This window comes from Myodes glareolus, chromosome 14, assembly GCF_982192425.1.
Source record: "Myodes glareolus chromosome 14, mMyoGla1.1, whole genome shotgun sequence".
NCBI lineage: Eukaryota > Metazoa > Chordata > Mammalia > Rodentia > Cricetidae > Myodes > Myodes glareolus.
This window is the reverse complement of record NC_142039.1, coordinates 64238576-64256098: the sequence shown is the minus strand read 5'-3', so window position 1 is coordinate 64256098 and position 17523 is coordinate 64238576. Positions and strand designations below refer to the sequence as shown.

Here is a 17523-nt window from a genome sequence, read left to right as displayed (position 1 = left end):
GGCCTACTGGCCTGAAAGCCCTTGACTGAACCTCTCCCAGGTGTGGAGGAAGTGTGCCTACTTCCCAGGGCTGTTCTTGTGTGAGGGCAGACACTCATGTGTGAAGAGGCCAGGAGACAAGCTTGGGTGTTTGTCATTCCTCAGGCCCTGGGCACTTTTTGTTGGAGACAGGGTCTCTCCACTGGCCTGGAAATCCATCAAGAAGGTTAGGTTAGCTAGCCATGAGCTCCAGGGATACACCTGTTTCTCTGCTCCTATCTTGCTATCACTAGGATTAGAAGCACACATCAGAGTGCCAGGCACTTTAGGTGGATTCTGGGGATCAAAATCAGGTCCTCACACCCAAAGTAATCATCTCCCCAACTGAGTTGTCTCTGCATCCTTGTATGTAGGGATGTATAAAGTTGTGCCGGGCACAGTGGCTCATTCCTTTAAGGCCAGCACTCAGGAGACAGGTGGATCCCTATGAGTTTGATGCCAACCTGATGTACATAGTAAGCTCCAGGATTGACAGAGCTACATAGTGAGACCCTGTGTCAAAAAAGTAAATAAATTGTTAAATAATTGCTATTTGTTAAGTAAATAAATAAATTGCACATCAATGCATGTCCAAAAGAAGGTGTTGGACCCCATGGAGTTGGAATTGTAGGTGCTTGTGAGCCTTCCGATGTAGTGCTGGAAACCACACTCGTCCTCCGCAAGAACAAGTGTTCTTAACTGCCGAGCCATCTATCTAGCTCCTCACCCCTTAGTCCTGTTCTTAAGATGTAATGGAACCAGCTTCACAAAGCGCTGTCCTCTGTATCTCTTACTTAGTGTCTGACTGTCCACCTACTCCATAGGGTAGGTTTCCACTGTACCTGTAACAGGACCTGGCATACTGGCAACCTTGGACACCATTTCTTTCTTTCTTCTTCTTTTTTTTTTCTTTTTTTTTTTTTTTGATTTTTGAGACAGGGTTTCTCCGTAGTTTTTGGTGCCTGTCCTGGAACTAGCTCTTGTAGACCAGGCTGGCCTCGAACTCACAGGGATCCACCTGGCTCTGCCTCCCGAGTGCTGGGATTAAAGGCGTGCGCCACCACCGCCCAGCTTTCTTTCTTCTTCTTAAATAATTTTTATTTTATTTCATGTGGATGGGTGTTTTGCCTGCATGTATGTCTGTGTATCACATGTGTGCCTGGTATCCACAGAAGCCAGAAGAGAATGCTGGATCCCTTGGAACAGGAGCTAGAAATGGCTGTGAGTTGCCATGTGGGTGCTGGGCATCAAACTCTGGTCCTCTGGAAGAGCAGTCAGCGTTCTTAACTACTGACCCATCTCTTCAGCACAAACACCATTTCTTTTTATCTTCTATTTTTTCTTTTTCAGTTTTTCGAGACACGGTGTCTCTATGTAGCCCTGGCTGTCCTGGAACTCTGTAGACCAGGTTGGTTTCAAACTCAACAGTGATCTGCCTGTCCCCCCCTCCCCCCGGTGCTGGGATTAAAGGCCTGCACCACCACCACCCACCACAGGCCAGGCACCTTTCTGATTCTCATCTTCCTTCTGGTGGTGGTGGGGTTTGTGTGTGTGTGTGTGTGTTGGGGTTGGGGGGGGTAGGGTGATAACACAACAATTACAAACAAGATTACTTGGCCTTGAGCAAACGCCAGCCTTATGCTACAACAGAAGCTGGAAAGATGCTGCATAGAGAGAGGATGAGCCACTCGGCCTCAGGATGCTAATTCTGGGCCCAACTAATCTTCCTAATCGGTCCACGGTCTGCTTACTCCTTCTAGGATGCTAGGGAAGGGAGGTATCAGCAAACACCAGGAGAGAGTGCAAAGTGGGGCCCCAAGAGCAAGGTCAAAGTCAAGCGGAAGAAGAAACAGCAGCAGGCCCTCCCTCAATTCCCTCCTCTGGTAGTTCCTTGGAAGACAACGTTATCTCCTTCATGCTCCACCTGGCTTCTAGGCTAGGAGAACTCTCAGGACATGCTACTGGGACACAAGGATCCACTGAGTCAAAGCCGGCAGAAGTCAAACAGCTCCTTCTACCTTTGGAGTACACAGTGCCAGGTCCAGCCAGGGCCATGATGTCAGTTCCCCTGCACACTAACGCTGGTACATTACCGGTCCTCTCTGCTTCCCTCAGGCCTCTAGAATGCACAGGAGGCCCTCATTCATATCTCCATGTTCCAGGCAAAAAAGCTGAGGCCCCCAGAGTGGAAAGCCAGGTGCCAAGGTGTCCCAGAGTGACTGTTGACACCCTTTTCCTGGGTTGAGTGCTTAGCAAATAATGGGACTTTACAGCCTCAGGGTGTGCCCTGCCCAGGGGAAAACCTCACCAGGGGGCAGCAACGGGCACACCCTTGGCCTCACTTTTTAAAGATTAAGTGCTCACATTCAAAGCTCGGAGAGGGGCCCGCTTGATCAGATACGTTGAGACGGGGTCCCTGGGGACTCTTCGATGCCATCGCGAGGACAGGCACCGGGCTACCTGCCCCAGTCATCCAGGAGGAGCCTGAGAATTGGGGGCATCATAATGCGAGCGAGTTTATCCTGAACCAACGCGATTCCAGCATCCGGCCTGTAGGCCCGGGCCCGCCCCGAGTGGAGGCGGAGTCTGGGGGCAGCCGCGCCGGGGGGGCGTGTCGGGGCGGGCCGGGGACCGGCCGGGGGCGGGCGCACAACGGTAGCCCGCGGCGGAGGCGCGGGCGCGCTTAGGCCGAGTGCTAGGCGGCCCCGGCGGCCGCACCATGGAGCCGGGCACCGAGGAGTACGAGCTCAACGGCGACCTGCGCCCGGGCTCCCCCGGCTCCCCCGACGCCTCGGTAAGACCCCAGCACCCCTTGCACCGGCCGCTGTGTGACCTTGGCTGGCGCCGCCCTCTCTGGGCCCGGCTCAACAGCGGGCACCTGTGGGTGACCGGCCCGGTGCGCGCGGCGTCCGCACTGCGGGGTGGAGGTGGTGGCCGCTGCCCCCGGCCAAAGTCGTGCTTGATCTGCCCGGAGCACAAGTGGTGGGGTCTGGGGCCAGCACAGCAGGTGGGCAGAGGCGCCAGGAGGTCTAGCGTGCTGCGGTCGCCGTGCCGTGCCGTGCCGTGCCGTGCTGCGCCGCGCTGTGCAGAGCCCACGTCTGACTGGCCACACTCCTCGGGTGGAGGAGGCTGGCATCCCGTTCTCCCGGACTTTCCTTCCTCCCACACCGCCCTCCAACTTCCAGCGCCTGGGAGCTGTCTCCTGCGTGCCCTGGGGTGGGCGGGAGTTGGAGTCACCGCCTCCTGGTTGGAAGCCAGCACCAGGCAGACAGCTACGTCACCACACGGTGACCACACGGTTGCATGCAGCAGTGGTAGGGGAAACCCGAGGCTGTGCCCTGCTGCGGTCACTTGCCTATGAAAAACAGAACGTCACCCTCTCAGCCTTCAGGGTGTCCACTCTGGGACTGAAAGGACCTGCCCAGAGTTTGCTCTGCCAAGGCTACAGCAGTGGTCGGATGCCCCATGTTGAGGGAATCATCCTTCCTCACCCCTCACCTCATAGTCTACCTCCAGGGCAGAGCCTGAGCATGCCAGGGCCCAGCCTTCACTAGTACCACCCCGCATAGCCCTCTGGCCCTCTGTGACTTGTTGACTTTGGACATTCCTTCTTTTTCCGACACCCCACCCCCGGGGTGGGGGTGGGGAATTGCACCAGGCTGGGATTTTCCACAATTCCCCGTGGGGCAAAATAGACTGAAACAGGGACCTTCTGCCCCGGTTCAGGCCCATACTGTGGGAACTGGGTTGTTCAGGGAGGAGGGACCAGAGGAGCAAGAGGTGGAAGCCTAGCCGGCTGTCCCTAGATGAGAGGAGAAAACGGGACTAGAAGTGCCTGGAGACTCGTTCAGGTGTGACAGCTGAGACCTGCGAGCACTCTGGGAGCAGTGGTCAAGGGACACCCTGGCTGTTCTTGGAGAGGGCCCTCCATCTCTCTGGGTCTTTTTTAACGTCATCTAACCGGAAGAAACAATGATATCTCTCTGCCTTTAAGGCCAGGGGATGCAGATCAGGAGCGAGTGGACAGGTGGTTTAGAACCTGGTCTGAAGGGGACCCTGCCTGTCTCAGCCCCGGGCCTTGCCTTGCTGTGCCTTCCCTTCGATGGGTTAGGTGCTTGGGAGTCCCTGTCTTGGCTCTGGGAGAGAGAGAGAAAGAGAGAGAGAGAGAGAGAGAGAGAGAGAGAGAGAGAGAGATCCCTCACTACTTCATTGAAGAGCACAGGGAATGAAAGCTACTGACTGACACAGGGGTTGGTGGGGAGCAGAGGCCAGAGAAGGCTCCTGTATGGTGGAGTCGCCTGCATTGGCTTGCTGAAGGGACACAGATCTGGGTGGAAGAGCACCCGGGCAGAGGGATCAGTACAAGTAGAGTCCCAAGTCTGGATTACTGAGAACATACAGGGCTGGGTGTGGGGGGGGGTTGTTTAGGGTCATTGGGGACAGGATGCTTCCCTGGGGTGTGGCCAGCCTTAAAGGCTGCCCCACTCAATGCCCTGTCCCCCTTCCCAACCTCAGGATCCTACCTCCAAATATCTACGGCATGGCGTGTCGGCACTCTGTGCCTCAGTTTATCATCTATGAAATGCCGTGGCAGCAGGGCTTCTGCTAAGTAAGAACTGTATGGCTGATGCAGAGGAAATGCTTGCAACAGAGTATAGGCACAGAGGTGTTAGCTGTGGAGGCATTCTCATGGTGACACCCACAGAGGTTTGGGGAGGACAGTGCTGTCCCCAGAGCGGAACCACAAGGGAAACTCAGTTTTGCCTCTGGAAAAAGGAGCACCATAACCCCCCAGGTGGCGGAGGCTCAGCAGAGCCGCCCTGGTGGGTCCTCTGAAGTACAGCACTCTGCCTGTGCCCCTCCAGGTAGCAAGGTGCCCCACAACCAGGCGCCTAAAGGCCTCATTCATGTTGAGACCGAGGCGGTTTTTGTGAGCTAGCTCACTTTTACCTGGCAGCTGTGAAACAGTAAACAGCAGTTCAGTGCGGAAATACCATGCCCATGTGATGATGCTGGGGGTAGCTTCATGTTAGACCCTGCAGGGGGAGGTGACTGAGTGGAGTGGGCCGTAGCCCTGTGGTGCCCACCCTGCTCTCTTGCCCCTCACTGAACCCAGGCTGAGGTATCGATGGCCATATCTTAGGTCTCCAGGTCATGTCATTGTACCGTGCACACTGCCATTCCCTCTGCCTGGCCTCAGCTGCCAGGAGAAGTTTTCTATTTCCCGTATTTCTGCTTGCCTGGCAGATCCTGGGACAGTCGGATCTTAGCCAAGTTCTAAAGGCCACCCTAGTGGGCCTCAGGGTAACTCCTGGTCAGTTCTGAGCCCCAGGAAGTGAGTTGGCTGTGGGGACCCTGCCTCCTATCCTTCCTGCTCCCTCACTGGGTTTCCTGACTAGAATGCGTATGTGGAACCAGGAAACACTTAGGCTCCCTGGGCAAGGGCAGTGCAGCCTGGGGCACCGAAGTCTGGGCTTTAGATTCAGACAGGGACAGGTGGCTTCCTGCTAGATCTGGCCTAGGAGTGGGTCCTTAGCTCCTGCCCCTGTGCCACAGTAACCCCCACCATCTGCTGGTGTGTAACATGGTCTCTGAGCAGTCCAGGGTGGGGTCATCAAGGACCTATCTAGACTTAGACCTCTGGGTCACCTAGGACATTTTGGCCTCATGGAGGGCCTGTGTGGCCTGGCCATTCTTTTCCTTGTTTCTCTTTTTGTTCATATGCTGCTATTGCTCCTTGACTGCAGTCAAGTCTGTCGCTAGGCAGAGCCAGGCACTGAGTAAAGGTACATTCTGGCCCTGCCATTTGATGCAGCATGCCCCAGCAGGTCATGAACCTCTGAAATCATGGTATAAAATCTCCTGGATTTTCCCGTCTGTTTTACTGATAAGCAATCACCCTGCTGGCCATTGGTGTGGTGAGATTGGAAAGGAAGAGTGGTATATAAGGGACAACACCCAGCTTTATGGATCAAGCTGATGGGCACAGATCTCCATCCAAGCTTTTTTTTGGGGGGGGGGAGGTCCATAGCACCCATTGTGCTATGACTAAGCCAGCCCTTAGGTGCCCACCCTCCTCCCACCTCATCCATGAATAACCAGGTGGCCCCAGGCCATATGACAGGTCCTCTCAAGTGCAGCTCCCTGTATATGCTGACTACTGCACAATGTTCCTTCTTGGTGGTTAGAGGAAAACTGCCTCTGAGGTTTCAGGGAACTCCTGCCAGCCCTGGGACATATTAACCAGTATATTTTCTCCCTCATCTGCCCAGGTCACTGGCACAGGCATGGCAGGGTTTTCTAGCATGCTCGGGCAACTAGTTAGGCCCGCGGGGCTCCCTGATCTGTGGTTGGGTGGCCCAGCCACCCTTGGATCCATCTTATTGTACATCCTGGGAGAGGCCAGCAGCACAACTCAGGATCAGCCCCCAGGAGTGGGCCCCTTCCCAGCTGCATGAAGCCCCAGAGGCCTCTACAGGGTGGACACCAATGGTGTGTGTGCAGGTACAGCCCTATCCTGGGTTTGAATTTGGATCTCCCATCTCCTGATCCCTAGAGGAGAGTGGTGTGTCCCAGTACTCAGTGGCAGACGAGTTTCCCAGAGGGCATCCCCAGATATGAAGGTGGGGAGACCTACAGTATGTGGAGGGCACAGAGCCAGGCTGTGGGAGGTGGAGTTTAACACCGTGCAAAGGCCTGCTTTGCCTTCGGGCCTGTGCCTCAGCCTGAAGCCCTTATCATCTTACAGGGTGAGAGGGAAGCAGATGGCTGGTAGATTGCAGCCCCTGTCAGTCCAGGGGGCTCTAAGCCATCCCAGGCTATTAGGTCCACAAGCATATATGAGATACAGACTGTGCAAGACTAGCTGTCCTGAACTAGACACGGAGCCCCTTGAGAACTGTCCTCTTAGAGTCTCAACTGCCAGGGCTCTGAGCCCTAAATCATGAGTTCAGATTGTAGCCTGGCCCCCAATGGCTGTGTGACTTTGGAAAGGAACTTCCAGTGCAGAACCTCAGTTTACCCCTTGAGTGAGAGCAGTAGGGACATAGGAATTTGTGACTAAGAGTGCTGAGGTTAGGGACGTGAAGCAGCTCCTTCGTGTATCTGTTCCTTGTGACAGTGTGATCACCAAGTATTGAAATGATTCAGAATCAAAAGGAATTCTTCCTGCTGCCCAGCAGCCTGCAAGCTTAGCCTGCGGCTGTTATTGCTTCATTCATCCATTCTCTGGAGTTGTTCTCTGCTCCACCAGCTAAGCTATCAAAAGTTCCACTTTCTGTGTTTATGTATGTATGCATACATGTGTAGGCACATTATCTGTGTGTGTTTATGTGAAGATACTTATATGCATGTGTTATGTGATACATGGGCTTGCACATACACGCACACTCAGTACTGGAGCACATATGCACACCTATGATGTCCATGCATTTGTAAACTTCTACAATACATATAACTGTATATGCACGTAAAATTATACACACATACTTATACACATACTCACACACGAGGAATGTGCCCTTGAGTAAGAATTGTGACCAAAAGGAGCTTGCTATTCGAAAGGCAGCTTACGTTGGAAGCAGGGGTTGGGATGTTCCAGCCCAGGTTCAGGCAGCAGAGCCCACCTGTTCCTCCCACCACCCACACTGCCTTCCTTCTTGAATGCATGACTTCAGAAAAAATTTCAGGCACACACACTGTCCAAGTAAAGGCCTGCTCTCTGCCGGTGCAGTGGCATCTGCTTTGGGCTTCCCGGCATGCAAGAAAACAGTCACCTGATTGCAGTAGGCGCCTTCCCCACAGCACCGCCTCCATGCCCTGCATCTTTCATGAGTCTAGAAACAGGATCTTTCAGGGTGGCCCCAGGTGGCTGACTGCCAACAGTGGGTCCTGGCTACCTCTTTCAGCTCCATGCCCATCCCTGGAGGCTATGATGCGGGGCTTGATGGCTCAGGGGCACCAATGGACAAAAGGCTGAGCCTAGGTCTGGTGAGACTTTCCTGGGTAGCTGAGAAGGGGCCCCGACTGGCTCAGTGGAAAGAGAAAACTAGCCACTTAAAGGTGCCTTAGAATGCAGCAAGCCAGCCAGAGAGGTGACCTGTTGGTACAGGAGAGGGACAGGTCCTACCAGGGGGATCAGAGGGTATACTGGAAGCAGAGACCTCCAGAGAGAACCTCAGAGCATGGGGGTATCTGGAAGGGGAAGCCCTGTGGGTAGAGAGAGACTACAGGGTCCCTTGTGACTAGCAATGTAAGAGAGGTGGGAGGTGACCTGGGAAGTGGCCTCCGAGGGGAAACAGGGGCTGAGAATAGCCCTAAGAGAAGAGAGAAGGGCACCAAGGGTTGCCCACCCTGAAAGGAGCTCGGAACGCTATCTCTGCCTGTTCTACTACATGCAGGTTGGTGGGGCATCTGTTGAACACCTGCTGTGTGCTCTTGGTGCCACATATCCATGAGTAGCTCTGGCTAAACTGTGTGGCCAGACCATCCTGTAGGGTGACGCTGAAGCTGGGGCTATTGTCTGTATGTGAAGCCGCACTGAGGGTGTTGAGGCTGGGGCTGGGAGGTGAGCCAAGGCAGGGTTGACCAGACCTTTGAACTCAGCCCAGGAAAGGTTAGTTCAAGCCCGGGCCAGCATGCAGGAGCCTGTCTACTCCCACCCCATGTCTCTTCCTGATACCAGTTAGGAACGTAGACTCTGGGGGAGGGGAGGCCCAGGGTTCCCAGGGTTCCCAGGGAAGGAGGACTACCTGTCCTTGCACGGGATGGTATTCCTCAGCTGGAGGCCAGTGTGTGTGCTGAGGATGGTGTTCTGGCTTCCTTCTCTCCAGAACATTACTCCAGGGAACTTCCAGAGTAGTGAGCACTTGCCAAGGTTGGGCCTTCAGAAGCCCTACCTGCAGGAGCCTTGGTAACTCCCCGCAGCACCAGGGACCCCAGATCCCCTTCCTGATCTCTCCTTGTAGCTCTCCCCAGATCCCCAAGTTGACCCTGCCCTGCTGACCGCCTTGCTTCCCACAGCCACCCCGCTGGGGCTGGAGGAACCGGCCCATCAATGTAAACCATTATGCCAACAAGAAGAGCGCGGCGGAGAGCATGCTAGACATCGCACTGCTCATGGCCAACGCGTCGCAGCTGAAAGCCGTGGTGGAACAGGGCCATGACTTTGCCTTCTTCGTGCCCCTCGTGGTCCTCATCTCCATCTCCCTTGTGCTGCAGATCGGAGTGGGCATATTGCTCATCTTCTTGGGTAGGGTCCATGGCTACTCGCACAGCCCCAGGGATGGGTGGGGAGATGCATGGGGGTAGGTGGGAGGTAGGGGTTTCTCCTCGAGTACTTGGCTCTCGGGTAGCCAGGTTTTTGGTCCAGGCTGTGACTTCTCCCCTCTGACCCTGCCTTTTCAAAGCAGAGTAAACTTCAGGGTCTGGAAGATGGGATAGTGCAGGGGAAGGAGAATGGGTTCCCTGCCATGATAGTTTCTGCCAGCTAGTCCTCCCTGCCCAGACTAGCTCAGGCCTGACTCTGCTGTCTGTGTCCAGTAACAAAGAGAAGCCAAGTTCTACAGGAGACAAAGAGACCCTTACCTAGGAAGCAGGGATGAGACTTTGGGTCAAGATGTGATAAGGGGACTCTGGAGGTGAAGAGGAGATGCTGGGGCATGAGGTAAAGAGGGGGCACTGGAGATAATTCTGGGCCCAGAAGGTGACTTTGGACCTGGACCACTGTCTCCATGGACAGGATGCCCAAGTAAAAACCCAACGTGTAGAGTGTAACCACTAGTTCTCAAACTCAATCACTGAATGTGTCTTCAGCAGGCAGCCCACTTCCGTTGGTAGGCACAGATGGATAGCAGATAGGGAAGTGCCTAGGGTTGCCAGGGTTGGAGTAGAAGATGCCATCAGGAACAAGCAGGGCCCTAGATTTGCTTTCTGGCAGTGTGACCTTGGGCTAATGAGGGGACCTTCAGGGACTTCATAATCCTTACCCGTGCAATGGGTATAATAGCACAGCCTAGGTTAGATCGGAGGCTCCATAAACTAAGGCTCTTGAGTTCAGCGCTTTTGCCTTTGGAAGCAAAACCTGGCCTTGTGGCACTCAGAAGTGTTGTTAGCTTAGCACATAACCTGCCTGGGCATCTTTTCCTAATGGAGAAAGTGGGGAATATAGAAGTTAAGGATACCCATGCCTAATTGTAGCAAAGCAGACCATTTTTGAATGGGGAACAAAACACTAAATATGGCCAAGAGCCCTATGCTGTCTACTCAACACACTCCTGAGACACTTTGATCTGGTCCAGGCTTCCCTGGGCAACATCTACTCCCTCTCGCCCACAGTCAAGTATGACCTTAACAACCCAGCCAAGCACGCCAAGCTGGACTTCCTTAACAACCTGGCCACGGGACTGGTATTCATCATCGTGGTGGTCAACATCTTCATTACAGCCTTTGGGGTCCAGAAGCCTGTAATGGACGTGGCACCCCGGCAGTAGGGCACCCAGGTGAGTTGCTACCTGTGCTACCACCACCATGGGAGTCTTGTAGGGGTATGGTGGGTTCTAGGCTGGCTGTCCCCTCATGTGGCCTGGCTAGGCCGCTTACTAATCTCCTCAATGTAGTCCTTGATGCTTCCTAAGTATGTAGCTCATCTGGCCAGGAAGGTGGTACCAGGGCCTTGGGAACACAGCCCCAGTCCTCCTGGCCTCTACTCTTCATGGTTATCTCCAGAGCTGACTCCAGGGGCTTCAAATATTTGGTGACAGCATGGTCTGCTGCTGCTGACAGCTGGAGCAGTGGCTTCTGCTAGGTGGGTGGCCATGGGCACCGTGATGGGCCTGGCCTTTCCATTCCCACAGAGACCCAGGGATATTGTATTCGCTGTGAAAAGGCTGTAGTATCCACCTTGCCCGTGGTGGATAGATCCTTACACCCAAGACCAAGTAGCCCTGATGCCCACAAGCTGGTCACTGGCATGGACTCAGCACCCCGTCCAGCCTGGGGCACTGTTGGTTGGCCCTTGCAGCACTCACGCCTCTTTTTGTCTTTCCAGAGTCCTTAAAGTTATCTGATCTGCAGCCCAGCTGTCCAGACCCCTGCAGCTGCCGTGCCCTCCAGGCATCTCTCTTCTTGTGTGCAGTACTCCCTTAAACCACCAGAGCCCAAGCTAGCCATCGCTGGACCATGGCCAGGGATGGACTTCCGTCCAGCTGTGACTGCTGTGTGAGTAGCCACCCAAGGCATGTGGGAACTGGATGCACGGCCATGAAGATTAGAACTGGACAGCCCCACAGAAACCCATGGCCGGAGAATGGTCACTGCCCACCCCAGGACATGCAGCAAGTCCACGATTGGGCTCGACAAGGGGTCAGCACTGGCTTCTGTCTCAGGACATTCCAGAAGGACCAGGATATGCCCCTCCCTCTGCTGATGCGTCACTGTCCCTATTTCCCGTGGAGCCTGCACAGGTCACCCTGGAGACCGCTGCCTCTGCTGTTTCCTATCCCATGGACCTTGGACAGCCAACGGTATCGTCAGCTCCAGTAGTGGCCAGTGGTTCTAGCCTCAGTGCCTGGGCTTGGCTGCCAATCATTAAGAGGCAACCATGCCAATGGGGGCTATAGGTCATGCTGGTACCTTCTGCCAGCAGTGACCTGGGAAGAACCCTAGCCCCCTACTCAGGGGTTTAGGCCCCACTTTTCTAATCAGGAACGACAATAAAGCTTATGTGCTTCCCTGCTGGGTTCCATGTGCCACCCTCCCCTCCTGGGGCACCATCCTCCACTCCCAGACAGCCCCTCCCTGCAGGGACATCAGCATATTCTAGCCAGGGTCTTTATCCTCTTTGGAATACCTGATTGAACTCTTAGCCTTCCCTCTCTCTAGGGGTAGGTTTTTTTTTAATATTTATTTATTTATTATGTATACAATATGCTGTTTTTGTGTATGCCTGCAGGCCAGAAGAGGGCACCAGACCTCATTACAGATGGTTGTGAGCCACCATGTGGTTGCTGGGAATTGAACTCAGGACCTTTGGAAGAGCAGGCGATACTCTTAACCTCTGAGCCATCTCTCCAGCCCTAGGGGTAGGTTTTGAGGCAGAAGTTGGGATCTGAAGCTCAACAGCCTTTATGCACAGAGCAGTTTCAGGAGAGGCTGGGGAGATAGCTCCGTGGTAGGGTGCTTACTGTACAAGCTTGAGGACCCAGGTTCAAATCCCCAGCGCCCATGTACAATTCCAGGTGCAGTGGCTTGTGCTGGGATTATCAGTGCTGGGGTGGCAGGAGGAGCCCTGCTGTCCACTGGCCAGCCAGCTAAAGTGACACCTGGTTTTGACAACTGGGCTGTACACACACATGCCGCACAATGCCATACATACACACATACGCACACGCACACACAAATTGCAAGAATAGTTCATAGAACACTCTCACACACACTGAATGTCTTACTAGGCATATTCTTTGTTATTCTGGAGTTGGCTCTGAGGGCCTCCTCAGGATTTGGGAGGAGTACTGGTGCCTGGGCCCCAGCTGCTATGTGATCAGAGACTGGAGTGTGCCAGCCCGGGTACAACGTTGGAAGGACACGGCAACTCTCTGCACTTTGACTGCCCAGTGTTGGCATGCCAAGTACTAGAAACTGCTGGTCTTCCCAGAATGAACATCAGTCTGATGCACCCAATGACTGCCCTGTAAACCTCAGTCCCATGTCCAGGGCCTGTATCATTTGTAACAAAACAAGACAAAATCTTACTTAGGATGCCACATGCCCCTTACTACCTCTCCAAGTTCAGGAGGTGTCCCTCAGGCCTGCTCGTGAAGGAGCTCAAAGATGGGTCTGCTTGGTACCTGGGGTTGCAGGGCTTGCCAAAGCGTTTGTCAGCTGGAATCTTTGAGGCTGTCTGTGCTGGGAAACAGCCATGTTCTTGTCTCTAGTTGCCAACGCTGGCCTCAGTGGGGTCACATGTGCTCTCTACCCACTCGAGCGCTCACTGATGCTGGCCCCTCTTGTGCTGACACATCTCTGTACCGACTGTTGGGTACTTCCAAAGTGGCATCCAGCACTGCCCATGGTCAGCAGGAACCCTCTCCTTGAGAGGAGATGGCCTGAGACTATCTTACCTAGAGGTCTCCCTCACCCAGCAGAAGCAGGTTCCCAGGCCCTCCTCTCCTCTGCTCTGTTATTCTCACTGTCCCTCCCAGCCTCAGCCCTCCATCTGCCCCATTTCTTTCACATTGGCCCTGTGCTCTGAGGCATAAGACCCACCCACACCTGATCCCCTCCAACCAGCCTCTGCCCTCTCTAAGCATCCTTCCCAATTCAGAGAGTGAGGGACCAGGGCTTCCCTCAAAACCCCCACTTCCTATCTATCCCTCACTTACATGAACAATAACCCCATTTAGAAATCAGGGCCCTAGGACATCCCAGAAGCCCCTGCAATCTTGGGTGAAGCTGACCAGTCAGGTACCCAAAGTAATGGATGAGAGACAGTGCCTCTGAGGGAAATGGTCAGATCCCTTTTACATACTCCAGGAGAAACAATTTAATGATGCATGCTCGTAATTCCACTCGGGAAGTGGAAGCAGGAAGATCAGAAGTCCAAGGTTATCCTCAGCTACATAGTAAGTTGGGCCATAGGAAAACCTGTCTTTAAAAAAAAAAAGTTCCAGGGGAAATCTGGGTGCAGGGGTACATATCTGTCGTCACAGCTATTCGAGAAGCTGAGGCAAGAGGATTGATTGAGTTCAGAACTTAAACTCTAAACTATGGGCACACAAAGCAGAGGGCTGTGGGACCACCTGGGTCTCACCAGACCTGGCTCAGGGCCATACCTCCTGGCGTCCCTGGTGTGCCCTCCACCACGTGGACTGGCCAGCAGCCTCCTGTGTGCCTGGACTCAGCAGCCGGATGTTGACCAACACAGGATTTAATTTAGTTCCTTCTTCATCAAAAGAGGAAACCCCCAGATAGGACTAAGGGGCTCTGAAGTGGTTTCACTGAGGTTAGGCTGTAACCCAAGCCAGAGTCCCTGGTCAGGGTGGCTCAGTGTAAGCACGTAGCCCTCTCTGCCATGGACCTGTGCTCAGAGCTGACCTTTGACCACCTTGATGCCCGTGGTGAGAAGATGACTCCTCACAGCCTGGTCTCCTGATGAGTGTGTGTCCCTGTCCCCCAACAGCCACCATGTGGTGGGTGTGTCCCTGTTCTGCCATCTCCTCCCGTTCCCCACGGCTCTGTCCTAGACGACTCCCTCACACTCGGATACCTATGCCAACTGTCCCCCACCTGCACTTAACCTGATGCAAGGCCAACACTGGCACCCAGGAAATAAGAGTTCTGCCAGGGAGCTCTACTGGAGCTGGAAGAAATGGGTATATCCCGTTCTGTGCTTTTTACTCTACATGCATGTGTGACTCTGTGTGTGTGTGTGTGTGTGTGTGTGTGTGTGTGTTCGCATGTGTGCACACATATGTGTATGCACATGTGGAGGTCAGAGGTCAACATTAGGTGTCTTCCTCAACCACTTTCCTTTTTTGAAGCAGGGTTCCTCAGTGATCCTGGAAATCACTGATTCCATTAGACTGGCTGACCAGCAAGCTCCAAAGATCCTGTCTCTAGCTCCTCGGCACTGGGACCCTAGACACACAGAGCCAAGCCAAGCTTCGTATGGGGTGCATTGGGTCCTCATACTTGCACAGCCGAGCATCTCCCCAGCTCCCTTGCTTCTCTTGAAACCTTGGCTTGGGCCAGCCCTCCATCCACCGTTGCCCCCAGAGTCAGTGGCGAATGCTGGCAGTGTCTAAGCATCAGGTTCACACGCTGTTGCTACGGCATTTCTGTCCTTACCATGTGTCCTTTAAGAAGCACTGTGAGGCTTGACTGGGGGGAGCACCTGTTCGTAATGTGAGCTGGTCCCATATAGCTGGACTGTAGGTGACTCCTTCTCCCACACCTGTCACGCTCAACCTACCCCCGTTCAACTATCCAGGTATCTTTCCTCCCTCCTGATTCATTAGGGGCTTAATTCCATTTCCTACCTCTCTGCCTTCATGACTTTCTGTTGTTCCTTCCAAAATACTTAATTTTTGGAAAGCACTGACTCCGGTGCCACAAATCTGGGAGGGGGTAAGGACCCCAGCGGCTTCTTCTGCACCCTAACCCACTGTCTTCTGCCAGTGGGTGCCAAAACTCACTCTCAGGCCCAGGTAATCCTCCATCGCACCCATGTTACCTGCCAGGTTGACTGCAAAATGGGACTTGAGGATCCTTCCAACACAGCCTCACTCATTGCTGCCTTCACAAACCCCCTTGCTGCCCTGGGTCATCAGCAAGATATGATCAGACACTTAAGCCAGTCAGTGGTGGTACACACCTTTGGTCCCAATACTTGGGAGGCAGAGGCAGGCAGATCTCTGTGAGTTCAAGGCCAACCTGGTCTACATGGCAAATTCCAGGCCTACACAGTGACTCCCTGTTGCAAAATACAAAGAAGAAAGAAAGAAAGAAAGAAAGAAAGAAAGAAAGAAAGAAAAGAAAGAAAGAGAAAAAAATCCAAAACAACAACAGGAAAAAACAAAAACAAAGAGAAAAACACCACAAAAAAGTAAAAACCTTGGGAGGGTGCCCTACAGTGATTTAATCAGTACCTCCCTGAGCTAGGCCATGTCACGCATACCCTCCTGTGTTGAGATGGCCCCCACCCTCTCACCCACCATACAGGTGAGAGACAGAGAGTCGAGCAAGGATGGGACAGATCAGTGTCCTCACTTTCCATTGCCCTGAGGGCCCTCCAGCTGCTGAAATCAGTGGGAAGAACAGGTCTACCTGTCCCAGCTCCTCATCTGGTCTGGAGGAGGGAAAGTGCCCAGGACCCCCTCAAGCGAGTCATGGTCTGTGGCTGATTGGACTTGTGGCTAGGGAACCTTGGCAGGGCCTCACAAGCCATCTGCAAAGGGGAGATGGCCTGGCCCGCAGGGGCTGACCCAGCAGGAACTAGAAATAATGACCCCACACAAAAGCAGAGTCAGCGCACCCCCAAATTGTCAGCTTGGGTTGTGTAAGCTGCAGATGCATTTCTGGGCTCCGCCCTCATGTGTGCCTGTGTCCCCACTGACCTGTGCACAGCTTGCTCAGCACTCCGTCCCATTCCATCTACTCCACTCCAGAACCCCCCCCCCCTCACACTGGTCCCTTCACCACAGACTCCTCCATTCTCCACTACCCTGGCTAGCCCCTTCCCTTCTGGGAACAGTGCCCAAGGAGCAGACCCTGTTTTCGCTTGAGTATCCAAGACAACTTAGAGGAGTCAGTGGCATCCTACCTAGGACACAGAGGATGCATCAGAGGATAGACGACAAGGGGTGCCCACAGAGAACAGCTTATTCCTTACAGGAACCCCTAACACTGTAGTGTGCCGGCACATGACCCCTGTTGTCCTGTGTTTCAAGGGGCCTCAGTGAGCAAGTGGCCATTTGTGGCCCTTGGTCCTTGTGGACTTAACTCATTCCAGGTCACAAGGTGACAAGGAGGAAGGACAGGGTCCAACTGGGACACTGAGGTCCAGGCAAGGAGTTCCTGTCCTCTGTCCTCCATGGGATACACCTTTAGGAAGAAGTCCTGTGGGGAATCAGCCTATCAGATGGCAGCAGCTAAAACCTCAGCCACAGGCTTTAAGTTCAGCTACAGGATGGGGCTCAGGTGGCTGGGACACTCTTGGAGGGGTATTCAGGGACAGCCTGTGTCCAGGGTTGTCAGGCTAAGGGCCTCAATGTAGGCCCTTAAAAGGTCATGGGTAGAAGAAGAAAGTCAGCAATCCTGGGAAGTTAAGCAGGCCTACATTAGGAGATCGGCTTCCTGTACAGCCAGGGGACCAGGGCTCACAGGTCTTTGAGGTGTCTCTAAGGAAGGACAATCAGCAGTGGAGTCAGATGGAGACCAGGCCCAGGACCTTCCTAGACACCATTCCCAGCCCTTGGCTGACAGAAGCTAGCATTTCAGTGCCCCTAGAGACCCCCCCCCCCCACTTTCCAGGGCCTGTCCACTGGATCTGCCACTTCTACCCAGGCATCTGTCACCTTTACTGTGTCATATATTGGGCAGCCCTCCAATAGAGTGGTCAGCTCACCTACTGCTCTCTGTGGCCATGGTTCTTTTTTTTATTTTTTTTATAGATTTATTTATTTATTTTGTACACAATGTTCAGCCTCTTCTGCAGGCCAGAAGAGGGCACCAGATCTCATTACAGATGGTTGTGAGCCACCATGTGGTTGCTGGGAATTGAACTCAGGACCTCTGGAAGAGCAGCCAGTGCTCTTAACCTCTGAGCTATCTCTCCAGCCCCGCCATGGTTCTTTAGTAGGGGATTCGTCCATGGATCTGTGCTCATAAGTAGGAGCCCAGAGTAGGGTTCCTGCGTTACAGGGGTACAAACTAAAGTTTGGACACTGGTAAATACATTCCCTGCTCCTGCAGCTCTGAGGTGGGGCAGCGAGATGGTAACTGAGCACT

At 53.8% G+C, this 17523-nt stretch overlaps 1 protein-coding gene across 1 annotated transcript; it reads left to right on the top strand.

Annotated features, from left to right (window-relative positions):
• Window positions 1–2655: 2655 nt before the first annotated feature.
• Window positions 2656–11749, top strand: Ninj1 (ninjurin 1). The gene is made up of 4 exons (XM_085699467.2): window positions 2656–2812; window positions 9040–9268; window positions 10354–10517; window positions 11066–11749. The coding sequence occupies exons 1-3, from the start codon at window positions 2738–2740 to the stop codon at window positions 10506–10508; spliced, it is 459 nt and encodes a 152-aa protein (XP_085555593.1). The 5' UTR covers window positions 2656–2737; the 3' UTR covers window positions 10509–10517; window positions 11066–11749.
• The last annotated feature ends 5774 nt before the right edge of the window (window positions 11750–17523 follow it).

Excerpts from the sequence above, each read along its gene's own strand:
- Ninj1 (XM_085699467.2), top strand. The coding sequence starts at position 2,738 with ATGGAGCCGGGCACCGAGGAGTACGAGCTCAACGGCGACCTGCGCCCG. Across the intron at positions 2,813-9,039 it reads CCGGCTCCCCCGACGCCTCG|CCACCCCGCTGGGGCTGGAG; the intron begins GTAAGACCCCAG and ends TGCTTCCCACAG. Across the intron at positions 9,269-10,353 it reads CATATTGCTCATCTTCTTGG|TCAAGTATGACCTTAACAAC; the intron begins GTAGGGTCCATG and ends TCTCGCCCACAG.